Below are 12,300 nucleotides of genomic sequence, written 5' to 3'. Positions count from 1 at the left end.
ACGCTCGTAGCAAGCTTCACCACTCTAGCCCACTTTTGCGAAGCTGTATTTAGGGCCCAACACTTCCAAATTGTAAAACACTACATTCCCTCTGTATCCCCTACCCTCTTTACCTCTTCATCCCTTTGTTTCTCTCTTCATGAACAGAATATATTGATCTCCCCTGTGTCCCTGTCATAATTAGATTGTAAGCTCTTTTGAGCAGGGACCGTCTCTTGCGTGTTTAATGTACAGCGCAGCATGCATCTGCTAACACTATACTACTACCCATTCAGTCCTGTCCGACCCAAGGATACTGTGTAGTCCAGTCCTCGCCATGCTTCCCTGTTTTCCACGGCTTCTTTCAATAGGTTGATCTTCATTCCCATGTCATTCTTGATGGTATCCAGTCAACGGGCCTTTGGTCTCCCCTGTGCTGCCCTCCTTCTGATGGGGACTCTCTGAATCAGATGCCAACACTACCAGTCAGCAGCTGTTTTCACTCATGGCTCCATTATCCCTCTGCCTCTGGCATTGCCCAGTCTTCCCAGGATAGTCTCTCATTAAAAGGTATTTACATTCCAATTCTCTATTTCTTTTGCTACATCCAAGAAGCACCTCCTGAACTGCTACTAATGCACTTGGCAAAAGCATTAACCCCCCCCCCCCATGTGGAATTATACACTGTTTGTTCTACCAGAACCTCTTAGAAATGTTCACATCATGTTCTCTGGCTGTTTGTTTAATGGATGCATTTCAGTCAATACATTAATTTATCTAACGCAGCCAGAGACTATAATTTAAGGACGCAGTAATTTTGCATTGTTCGAATTTACCTTTTATACTTAACTTTGAGGTTCGACACCCAACATCTGTAGAAGCTCTCCTGCAGATCTAGGATGCATTCATTTGTCATCAATAAAACTCCGAGTGTCCGAGTGTTCAGCTAGGCCAGGGGTAGGCAATTCTGGTCCTCGAGTGCCGGAGCCAGGTCAGGTTTTCAGGATAGCCACAATAAATATGCATGAGATAGATTTGCATCTCAAGGAGGCAAGCAAATCTATCTCATACATATTCATTGTGGAGATCCTGAAAACCTGACCTGGCTCTGGCTCTCGAGGACCGGAATTGCCTACCCCTGAGCTAGACCAAGTATAAATTCATGTGCTCTTTTGTCCAGTTACAGCTTTATGTACCTAATAATTTTATATATAGGATAAATATGTGCTCAAAGTGAGAATAGCATTGAATGTAGTGAAATGAGTGCTAGCATTTCACTGACTTCTAAAGCTTGCTTTACTTCTTAAGCGGAAGATATTTAATTCATCAATGCATACAACAGAAAATAACTTTTAGCTTATACGTGCAAATATGGTCATTGCCACCGGAAATAAAAAGACAGATCTAGGGGTCCTTTTACTAAGGCGCGGTAGTGCGTCTTAGCACACGTTAAAAATAAGCGCGTGCTAACGCGTCCATAGGATATAATGGACGCATTGCCACAGGAACTTAAATCCACTCCGGGTTTTCTATGTCATTGGGGATCTTTTGGGGGGCCAAATTTGGACACAATGCATAGAACTGAGTCTTTTATTTCTTAGTTTCCTCTGCCTAATGTAAAGCACGTAGGGATTTTTAGAGCCAAGGCTGTAGTAAAAGAATCAAATGACTTCTAGCAATAAATGAGGTGTTTACCTCATGCAAATAATATTTGTTCTTTCTCCTCCAGCATGACAAAACATTTACATAGTAGTTAGCTCCCACGAAGGCGCTGTTACTCCAACTGAATTCATTGTAGAGTGTGAAAAGGTAGTCTGGGATCATTTAATGGGCTCTTAGGCGTGAAATATGAAAAGGAACATAGGTTTAGTCTAACAGGAGGGATTTTTTCAAAAGAAAGATCAGGATGAAAGGTACTCTACTGTTTACAAATATTTCATCTGGAATGACTGGGATTACTGCTGTTCTGGATAATGGATATTTCAGTATAATGCAAGTTCCCTCGTATGTTAAAAGAGAAACAGAAAAGCAATGATTGCTCAAGGAAAATGTGTTTATGGCGTACAAAAAAATGGTTGTGGAAAAGCTGTTATTTATTTATTTAAACATGTATAACCTGCCTAGCTACAAATCTAGGCGAGGAACAATAAACAACGAATATATCAACAATATCGCAAAAACCTCCTAAAATATCTAAGCATCATTGCACAGGTACAAAATATATCTTCAAGACAGTTCAAAGCTAATACAGTCACACACTAAGTAAAAAAAAAAAAGCTGAATTTCATGCATACTCACTGTTGGTACCAAAAGCGCGTTCAAATAACGCAGTTGACGCACTGAACCCAACAGGGAGTCCCACAAAATCGGACCCTGTACAGACAGCACAGATTCGATCTATTGCCACTTACCAAAGACATAAATTTCACCGTTGAGTACGGCTGTACTAAAGCGATACTTGGAGTATAGCATTGGAGCACGGTGTGTCCATTTGTCTTGGACAGGATCATACTGAAACAATCTGTTGCTTAATCGATCGGGTTCATCATTGGGAAGATCCATCTGTAGAAAATATGACAATCAGGTAATAATGGAATACTGTGTGCGACCAAGTAATGCAACTAACCAAGCCCAAGATCTGAGTTCTTAAAAAATAAATCTACGATTAGCTCTACGTACAATGCAAAAGTCCTGTAACGTTTACCCGTCTCCAAAAGTCTAGTGAACATGGAGATTTTTACACTTCCTGAAGGCCACGGAGGACAAAAAAACTCATGAAAAGAGATGCACTCGGGATGATTTGGAAGGAGACAACATTTATATCACAAGGCAATTCTTCTTGTCTGTCCCCTCTCCTTTACTAATGCGTAGTGCGGGTTTTAGCGCTGGCAGTGGCGGTAACTGCTCCAACGCTCGTAGGAATTCTATGCGTTAGTAAAGGAGGGGAGGGTAAGATTTTTCTGTATTCACAATTGAAAATAAGCTTTCGTCCATCTCTAGTCCCTCTGAAAATTGACTAGGGATGAGGGTCTATATGTTCATTTATTTCTTATGTTAGATTTTTAGATTTATTAACCACTTTTTAATGAAGAGATTCACCCAAAGTGGTTTATAAACTTGCAGAATTCTGAATTTTTTTTGTGCAGAATTCTGCCAGGCGTTAATAAAGAGGTAGAAAGGGGTGAGAGGGAGGAATCTTGCATATGGTGGAGGGGAGGGAGACATGCAACGATAAAAGAGCGAGAGAAATGTTGACATTGAATAGTAATTAGGTACTAAGTATTTTCTCTATCTGTCCCAGAGTCACAAGGAGCCGGCTAGAATTGAACTCGCAACCTCAGGCTCCAACGGCCACCTCCTCCACTCTGTACATTGGCACCACCTACCCAAGACTCTAGGCTGAATGTCCATTCACCGCCTACTGAAGGTGAAGCTAATCTAAGCTTGGACACTCAGAGCAGGTTGCAGGCTTAGCGAGGGTTAGGCACTAGGTCAGCATTCCTTGTCTTGAGGGTCACCCCAGAGAACTTAAACTATGCTCCTTTCTACTGGGAGTCCATTAATCAGCCCCCCCACCCACTTTCAGTTCAGGGTGAGGTCTTTCTTGACCCCCCCTCAAAATGTCCCTTAAGGGCTGAGAGGGTCCACACTAAAGCTCCCCTATCAGGAGCCCAGCGAGTCTCTTTTCTTTATAAATCACCCCTTTTCTCTACAATTGACTTGCATGCAAATTAGCATGTAAATCCATTCATCCAATCTTCTTTGCTATTTGGCAAAGTAACAGTCTGAGGAAATAGGGGTACTGTAGCTGGTTCCTAACCCCACCCGCCTAGTCTTCTACTAGAACCACCCATTAGGAACTAGGTTGACCTGGCCATTCCCTGTTTAACCCGGCCATTCCCTGTTTAACCCCGGTTACCTATTGCCCATCCTCTAGGAAATCCTTGGGAGAGTTAGACTCTGATGTACCGCTCCCTCGAGGACATACAGCCCATCACAATTTCAAAAAAGAGAGGAAAAGAATGCCAAATTATTCAATAGGACAGGGAGACCATAAGTAAGGAAAGAAGGATGCAAATAATTTCAAGGTAATTAATAACAAACAGAGTGGACAACTTGGAGGGAATAGACAACATGAGAAGTAATCTACAAAAAAACACACCAGAAGAATGGTCTAATGTCTGGCAGCTGAAACTTAATACAAAGAAGTGTAGAAACTCTTTTCTATGCACACCAGCTCTCATTTCTATCACATACAGCTCTTTTCAAAACCTCATCCTTTACAGTCTAATCTGGCACAGGATACCTCCATGCTGCTGTCTCTGGGTCTGGAATGCTAATGGAATGGAAAACTGTGATGTTCCGTTCTGTTTGGGGCCTGTTGGCAGTTGCAGAGCTCTATGAAGGTAACGTACCAGTGAGATACAGAACTAGGTGAAAGCATCAGAGGGATGAAGTTATAAAGCTTCAGAGACTGCACTCACTGTACCAGGTACAAAGAGGGGGGAAATAAGTGACGGATGAAGCTTCAGAAGCTGCCCCATAGTTTCAAATTTAAAGGCAGAACACTGGTCCAGTTCTCAGAAAACTGCCAGTTGGATCGAGGGCTGTGGGACCAATTCTCAGTGTTTTGCTTTCTCGGCACAATACCGTATATACTCAAAAAACTGGCACAAAAATGGGGGTCCCGGTTTATATTCAGGTCAATGCCATCTCCCAGAAATTTTTTAAGGCTGCCGCCGCCAGGCTCTGCCCCCTCTCCTCCTCCCTGCTGTATCTTCGGACCTCTGCCGATCGCTGGTGGAGGTTCAGCGGGCAGGAGCAAGCTTTCCAAACTCTTGCCCCGCTGCTAACCGATCCAACTTTGCCATCTGAGCTGCACGAGCAGCAGCGCGATTTGGCGCTGCTTCTTGGCGCTGAGTGGCTTCCTTACTGGCTCCTGCACGAACTAAATGCTGAGCCACTCATTCTATTTCTATGGACGGCTTGTCATTTACCTCGCACTGCTCAGCAGCATGGATTTGTAAAAAAAAAAAAAAAAAGGGGGGGGGAATAAGTCACTGATAAAAAGCCTGAAAACCGAAAATTTATGCTTAAAACGTTACCTAAATTCAATTCAAGCCATTTTAAAAGTACAGATAAAAGTAGTTCCACCTCTCAAACATTTACCCCCTCCTTTATAAAGCCACGCTAGCATTTTTAGCGCTAGACGCGGCGATAACAGCTCTAACGCTCATAGAATTCCTAGAAGCGTCTGAGCTGTTACCACCGCAGCCGGCGCGGCTTTGTAAAGGAAGGGGTTAAATAAGTTAATAAAAAGTCACATAAAATCTTCAAAGCCACCCCCAAAGTTTGAACTTTTGTGAGGCCCTAAGCTGTAGCTTATTTCGCTTCTAGGTAAATCCGGTACTGGGCAGAGGCATTCAGCGGCATTACCCAGAAAAATGCCATGGGATATTTCCTCCCAGCCTGCTCAGCACAGACTAACTGGTCGGGAGAGGCTTCTGCCTGGTTAGCCCCTTTTGAATATCAGGTCCATTAGAAACACAAGTGGGCTGTGAGAAAGACCACAAGTAGGAAACAGAGACCGGCATCTGTTTTATGTTTAACCGAACGAGAACTGAACCACTGCCATTGTTTCCTTTAAACTGGTCTTCGTTTGGAAAAATAAATCAGGTTTCAGCCAATTTAACTGGCAAAAATCCTTGTCTGCTGCTATTCAGCGACTCAGGTATTTCACTGTCAGAATAGCAAAGGTTGTCCAGCATTTTGTAGCAAATCTGAGCTCTGCACCAAGGAGGAAGGTCCTGGGTTGATTTAGAGCTGGGCTTGTGCTTTTTCCATGCAGATAACCGTGGCATCAAAAGATCAGTTATGCGCTGGGAAATGATGCCAGTTTGATTTGTGGAGTACATGATTTATTTAATATTTTATACTGTTCTCCCAAGGGAGCTCAAAACAGATTACATTCATTTATTCAGGCACTCAAGCATTTTTCCCTCTCTGTCCTGGTGGGCTCACATTCTATCTAACGTACCTGGGGCAGTGGGGGATTAAGTGACTTGCCCAGGGTCACAAGAAGCAGCGTGGGCTTGAACCCACAACCTCAGGGGACAGAGACTGTAGCTTTTAACCACTGCGCCACACTCTCTGCCATAAGGAACAATGGAGAGCAATGTTGGTATTGCTCGCGGTGCATGCAAACCTATTTGCCAAAGGGAAACTCCCAGCAGAGTTTCCTTCTGAAAATATGGATGTCTTGCAATGCATGTGTATTCAAGTAGGTGCGGTGATTTGAAAATGCAATTACTGAACCTCATTTCCCTCCCTCAAGCCCACCCATCTGTGTGGGTCAATGTTTTCATACGTGAGAGGGAGGAGTCAGTTTTACATAATTAAGATCCGATAAGGTCTTCGGAATATTGATCTCTCGACGATTAAATTTAAGGAAGAAGAATAACCGGGAGGTGAAGGATTTGACCCTTCTTTAGTCACAAACAGATCGGCCCATGAGAAAAAGCAAGCAGAAGAATGAAGAACACACAAAAGGTAAACATTAGAGGATCAAAATTCAAAGCAATTTAGAAGGCCCCTGGTTTCTTACATCGCTTGTGTAGGGCTCTTCGCCGATATTCAATGGCACTTAACCAGTTAATGCCCTGCATGTCAAAGAAGCTCCTGATTGGTGAGGCCCGACTTTAGTGCAGGAAGAGACGGTCGGGGCATACCGCAAATGATTTCCTTCACTCGCCGGTGCTCCGGCTGCTCTCTCCTGCCTCTCCGTCTGCCCTCTCCTACCCAGTTATTCGCGATCGGAAAATACCACGAATGACTGGGACCGTAAATCGCCGACCGCGAATGACCGGGGAAGCACTGTATGTATACTTTGGATGAAAGGCAGAAGAGGGGAGATATGACAGAGACATTGAAATAACTACATGGCATAAATATGCATGAGGCAAGTCGATAACTTGTGGACTGTCTCAAAATAATTTTGTTTTTCTGATATTTTGATTTATTTTCTTATATTACCGTAATTTCGTTATCATGGATATACTGAAATGTTTGTAAATTTGAAATATTCGAAAAAGAACAAAAAGGCTGTAGTTGAAGTCATGGAGGGTGAAGTGAATTGCTTAATATCACAAGGAGTGTCCGTGGGCGAGGTGGACTTTGAAAGTATGGCTCCCTAGTGTTCTCAGCCTCCTTACTCTGGCCACCAGACTAGAAGTGAAATTGCCACGTTGTCTGTTACCAGCATACGGCGTGGACAAACGTCAGACCTCTGATTTATGGCAGCCATAGTTATTTACCCCGTACATAAATGCCTTTTGAAAATTGCTCTAAACAAATTCAGCTGAACTAGCAAACTTTTCGCTCAGAGGTTTAGCTAACTTACCTGTGGTGTCCATCCTCCCATCACATAGAGTTTATTGTTTAATGTAACCACAGCATGGCATGCCAGGGCCATAGGGAGAGGAGAAACACATTTCCAAGTGCTTTGCTCTATAGAATACTTTTCAACTCCATGAGTGATAACATATTGGTTTTTCATTTTCATTTGCCCTCCTATAATGTAAAGATCATTATGGGCAGTACCCAGAGCATAAAGCTCACGAAATTCAGCAGTGCACAATTTTTCCCAAAATTGACTTCCTCGATTGTGGTACCTGCAGAGCAATAGACAGATGTGACACGTTAGCAAAGGGTTGATTGAAAGTGCACATTAGTTTGCAGCAGGAATGCAAAAGTAAAAACCATTTTGTCACAAGGTCTAAGGATCACACTAACAACTTCTTTTCCGAGTTCCTTCCATATGGAAAGAATTGCAGGAACGGTTGAGACGTCACGGATAGACTGCAGCATTTGCTATTCAGTGACAGCATTCAGCTCCCCCCACTCCCTCCCCCTCCCAGTTCTGGACGATGAGCTGGAAGGAGTGCAGACAGAACTTAGTAGGGCTAGGCAGCCAGAATATACATCTTTTGTTTCATTTTATTCATTTTTTTGTTTGGTCACTTTTCCAGTTTCTGAAAATACTCCCCCTAATTCTGTAATCTTTTGTGCCCATTCTCATGCTAAGCACACAAAATTGCATATAATGGTTATAGAATACCACCAGTTATACATGCAACTTAATTGTCAAATTAGACGCTAATTGGATTTACAATCAATAATAGGCTTTAATTGACTCTAATTTAGAGTTACCAGACTTCCGGATCTCCCCGGACATGTCTGGATGGCTTTTCAAAACCCGGCACTTTGAAAAGCTTCCAACAAATCGCCGTCGGGCAGAAGAACTTCCACGCATGCGCGGATGCCCTCCTGCCCAATGAGAGGGGGGGGGCTGGGTCAGGATTAGGGGGGCCTGGGAACGGGTGTAGGGTTGGAAAATCTGGTAACCCTACTCTAATTTTCAGTTGCTTAGTTGGTATTCTAAAAACTCAACACTCAATTTCCTTAGCATTCTACTGCTAGAGGGTGTTGACATGGGTGGGCCATGGGCAGGCCTAGCAAGTATATGCTTAACTCAAACACTGAGCTAGCGTTATAGGCTCGTGCTTAAAGTTAAGCGTGTAACTGCTATTACACTGTGTAAAAAAATCTGTGTGGCCACAGCCACGCAATACTGACTACATCAAATGAAAAAACATACTATTAAGTATAATTAGGACCACTATTCACACACACATAACTGAGACTTGCTAAATAATAAAGGACAACGTGGAGAAAAGTAAATCAATACTTTGGTTCACGGACCCACAAGGCACCACTTTAGCTGCCTAACTTTAGGTAAACTGAGAATTACCATGTGGAAAGAGGGTGCCCTACTCTTCCGAGTTTGTGCTTGAGTAGTGCTTCCACCATTTCCAAACTTAAACCCCTACGTGTTTTCATTTCGTAAAGACATATCCTATGTCACTGCAGCGATAGCCCATCTCTAGATCTTAACTTAAAAATTAAAACAGAAAACAATTGGAAAATGAACGTACCCTTTTTTTTTTTTTTCTGTTCTCCAAAGTGCAATCTAATTCAAGGAAGCACTTGCTTTAGAAAGTCTGTATTAGTCAAATATTTAGGTTGAAGATACCCACCTACATATTTCGATGTTCCTGGTCTTTTGTCTTGATCGTTTAACCACGCTCGCCTCGCCAGCAAGAACGACATCATTGTTTTCAGTTACAACACCAGCACAGACCAAGCCCAGGACTTCCCCATATTTCGGGGAATGAATGAAATATGTTTTTCCGGTTGTAGGGGCAAAGCAAAAACTGGCATCTGTATAGGTGCCATGTTTGGACCTAATAGCTGAAGAGCTATTGCCAAGGCAAAGTAGAAGGCTGGTGGTCTCCATGCCATATCGGAGACTGAGGGGGGGCTGCTCTGATTTTCTAATGCTTTCCAATGCCGTCTCTATCATACTGTAGCATTCAGAACTGGAGAGAAGCACTGTATTCCTCTTCAGAGCTTCCCGAAGATAAAACGGACTTATTAGCAGAAGCCTCACGTGCTTCAGGAGTTCTATAAGGTGCTTTTCCCGTGTCATTCTGTCATGATTCACCCATCGCAGGACCAAGTCTAAGATGCTCTCTTCCCGGGAAACGTTGAGATCATCAGATCTGATCAAAGTTAACAGCTGCTCAATTTCAATGTCTAGTATTTCCTCATGTAAACTTGCCTCTGCAAAGTGCAGGTAAAGGTACTTTTTGGCCTGATCAGATAATTCCTCGGCCCCAATCTGCTTTGCAAAGTAGTAGATCCCTACACAGTTGGATGCATCCATACGGTCCATCATGTACCTCTGACACATGTCAAAAACCTCTTCCATCTGCATCAGGAAGGCAGCCATGGCGACATTCTGAACACTCAGGTTGCCAATGTGAAGGTCTCCGGTGTACATGTAGGTGAGGATGATGGACACACTCTCTGCTGTAATGTCACAGAGAACCACTTCTTTCTGAGAACATTCCAGCAATCCACAAGTAAACATGGCCTTGAAATAAGGGCTGAATGAGGCCAGTATGAGTCTGTGGCAAGGAAATGTTTCACCATCTGCCACCAAAATGACATCAATAAGCTCCACAGAATCCTTCATCCCCTTTATCTGGCTCAGTAGATGTGAGCAATGTTGTTGTTTTGCTCGTCCTTCCAAGTTGCATGCCATGATGTGGCCTCAGAATGTCCTATTTTCAAATCTTCTTTGAGTCTATTTTAGTCAATAGGGTTCTTTGTGTGTCTTATCATTCTCGATGTGATGCACACTCAAACCAGTCTTTCTAGAAAACAAAACCATACTTTATAATTTACTTATTTTTAAAAGTATAGCCATTGATAAGTTTCAGTGACTAATCTTAATTAGTAAATATATTTCCACCATGCTGTTAATAATCAAGCAAACTTTACAATGGGACAAATTGATTGGACTCCTCTGCTATCTGGAATTCATATGACCATTACTATTCCCAAATTTTTCACTTGGAGTTCTACACATTTATTAACGTTGAAACCTGAACCCAAGGAATGCAAATAATAATGCATCATAATTATTAAGAAACAAGTATTTAAACTTCAGAGAAACACTAGGGAAAGTTGTTGATTTTCATTGCATTGTGTAGAGTACGAGAACACATTTAAAAAGTGCTCCCTCAATAAATCTATTCCATTGTCTTGCAAGACTCAAGTTTTATAAACCATTAGATAAACCAGCCATTGTTATAGGTCTATTAAAAGACTGGTTGTCAAAGTGATGGCACTTATAATAAAATACTGCCCCTAGAGTGCCTTTTCATTCTTACAAAATGGATTTCTAAAACAGTTGCAAGAGAAAAAGAAAGATTCTCTTTTCACTTTAATTAAAAGAATTGTTAGCATTCTTCTCACTGTACAAAATCCAAGAAAACAGCATCCTGTTAAAAAAAATTTTTTAGCTTAGGACAAAGTTAAAGTACTTGTTCTCAGGTCTGAAAGAGGCTCCCCAGTTGCTTAGATTAAATGGTTTTCCCTATTCATTTCTCCAGTGAGTTCCACACTGCAAAGTGAAAACACACTTATTTTATGCTGAACTCAGAACTGTTTTTCAGAGGAATGGCTTCATGTCTCACCAAGCCTGACCAGTGGCCCATGTCATGATAATATCACAACTGGACTACAAGGGGCTATTCCTTCAGGAACTTGTTCAAACCTTTCTTAAAACCAGCTATGCTATCCGCTCTTACCACAACCTCTGGCAATGCGTTCCAGAGCTTAACTATTCTCCGAGTGTAAAAAAAAAAAATGTTCTTCTATTGGTTTTAAAAGTATTTCCCTGTAACTTCATTGAATGTCCCCTAGTCTTTGTAATTTTTGACAGAGTGAAAAATCGAGGAATGTTGTAACGTGGGCCTATTAGATGTTTCTTTGGTATTTATGCCAACATCATAGCATATCTATGTTATTTGAATGTTCTAATGCCTATTATGTCTTTGATTGATATAATGCTGACATCATGTCATCATGTTATTTGAATGTTCTTCCATGGTATTATTTTGGTATCATTTACATTTTACTTATATTATAGTGTATGTCTATTATATGATTGTTCTTCAGAGCTGTTAAATGTGGATATTTATGATACTGAATCATGATAGTTCTATTACTAATGGAATTTGCCATTTCCAAGTTCACCTCATCAACTGTATTTATGTTTATATTTGATCTTTTTACTCTTTTATGCTGTTAACAAAACTGAAGAGCACTTTTCCAAAACTCACCCAGTCCATTTTTTTTTTGTCCGTTTTGAGTTATGCAATTAATTTCAGTCCTCGGGGCAAGATTCGTTTGCTGTAGCTTACTCCTCTGCCAAAACTCATGGACTTAGTGAGTTTTGGCACAGGAATAAGGCACAGTAAAACAAATCTTGCCTTTATGAATGAAACTAATTGCTAACTCAAAACGGCCAAAAAATGGACTGAGTGGGCTTTGGAAAAGTGCTCTTCAATTGTAAGTTTAAACTACACCTGCTGTACAGCACCTTAGGTGAATTTCTTCATAAAGGTGCTTAATAAATCCCAATAAATAAATAAATGTTTCTTTCCTATCTTGTCTATATCACACATAAAGCATTTCTGCTTTTAAATGCACAGCGCTGAAGAGTGCATTCTCCTCTTTAACCCCTCCCACCTAGACCTCACTAAGGCATAAATTCTCAAAACTTTGCGGTAAAAACTGATGGGCCGCAGACGCAGCTGTTATTGTAGCGATTTCAAAAAGGCGAGTCATTCTCCAAAAAAACACGCATGCAAATGAGGTTGGCAGAGGGTTAACATAGAAACATGACGGCAG

The 12,300-nt window shown here is 41.7% G+C and overlaps 2 protein-coding genes across 6 annotated transcripts in view; one reads left to right on the top strand and one right to left on the bottom strand.

The window, feature by feature from the left end:
* KBTBD12 (kelch repeat and BTB domain containing 12) overlaps positions 1–12,300 on the bottom strand; it is a 30,536-nt gene that overhangs the window by 16,218 nt on the left and 2,018 nt on the right. For all 5 annotated transcript variants that reach the window (XM_033926452.1, XM_033926448.1, XM_033926447.1 and 2 more), the window contains exons 2-4: positions 9,075–10,256; positions 7,379–7,649; positions 2,391–2,541 (exon numbers count right to left, since the gene is read on the bottom strand). In XM_033926452.1, the coding sequence (XP_033782343.1) occupies positions 2,391–2,541; positions 7,379–7,649; positions 9,075–10,144 (1,492 nt within the window). In that variant the 5' untranslated portion in view covers positions 10,145–10,256. The remainder of the gene's footprint in view (positions 1–2,390; positions 2,542–7,378; positions 7,650–9,074; positions 10,257–12,300) is intronic.
* Positions 6,439–12,300, top strand: part of MGLL (monoglyceride lipase) — a 103,051-nt gene continuing 97,189 nt past the window's right edge. The window contains exon 1 of the mRNA XM_033926454.1: positions 6,439–6,528. Within this exon, the coding sequence (XP_033782345.1) occupies positions 6,489–6,528 (40 nt within the window). The 5' untranslated portion in view covers positions 6,439–6,488. The remainder of the gene's footprint in view (positions 6,529–12,300) is intronic.

Source organism: Geotrypetes seraphini, chromosome 17, assembly GCF_902459505.1.
Source record: "Geotrypetes seraphini chromosome 17, aGeoSer1.1, whole genome shotgun sequence".
Taxonomy (NCBI): domain Eukaryota; kingdom Metazoa; phylum Chordata; class Amphibia; order Gymnophiona; family Dermophiidae; genus Geotrypetes; species Geotrypetes seraphini.
Note: the sequence above shows the minus strand (reverse complement) of the source record. Positions and strands in the feature narration are given on the sequence as shown.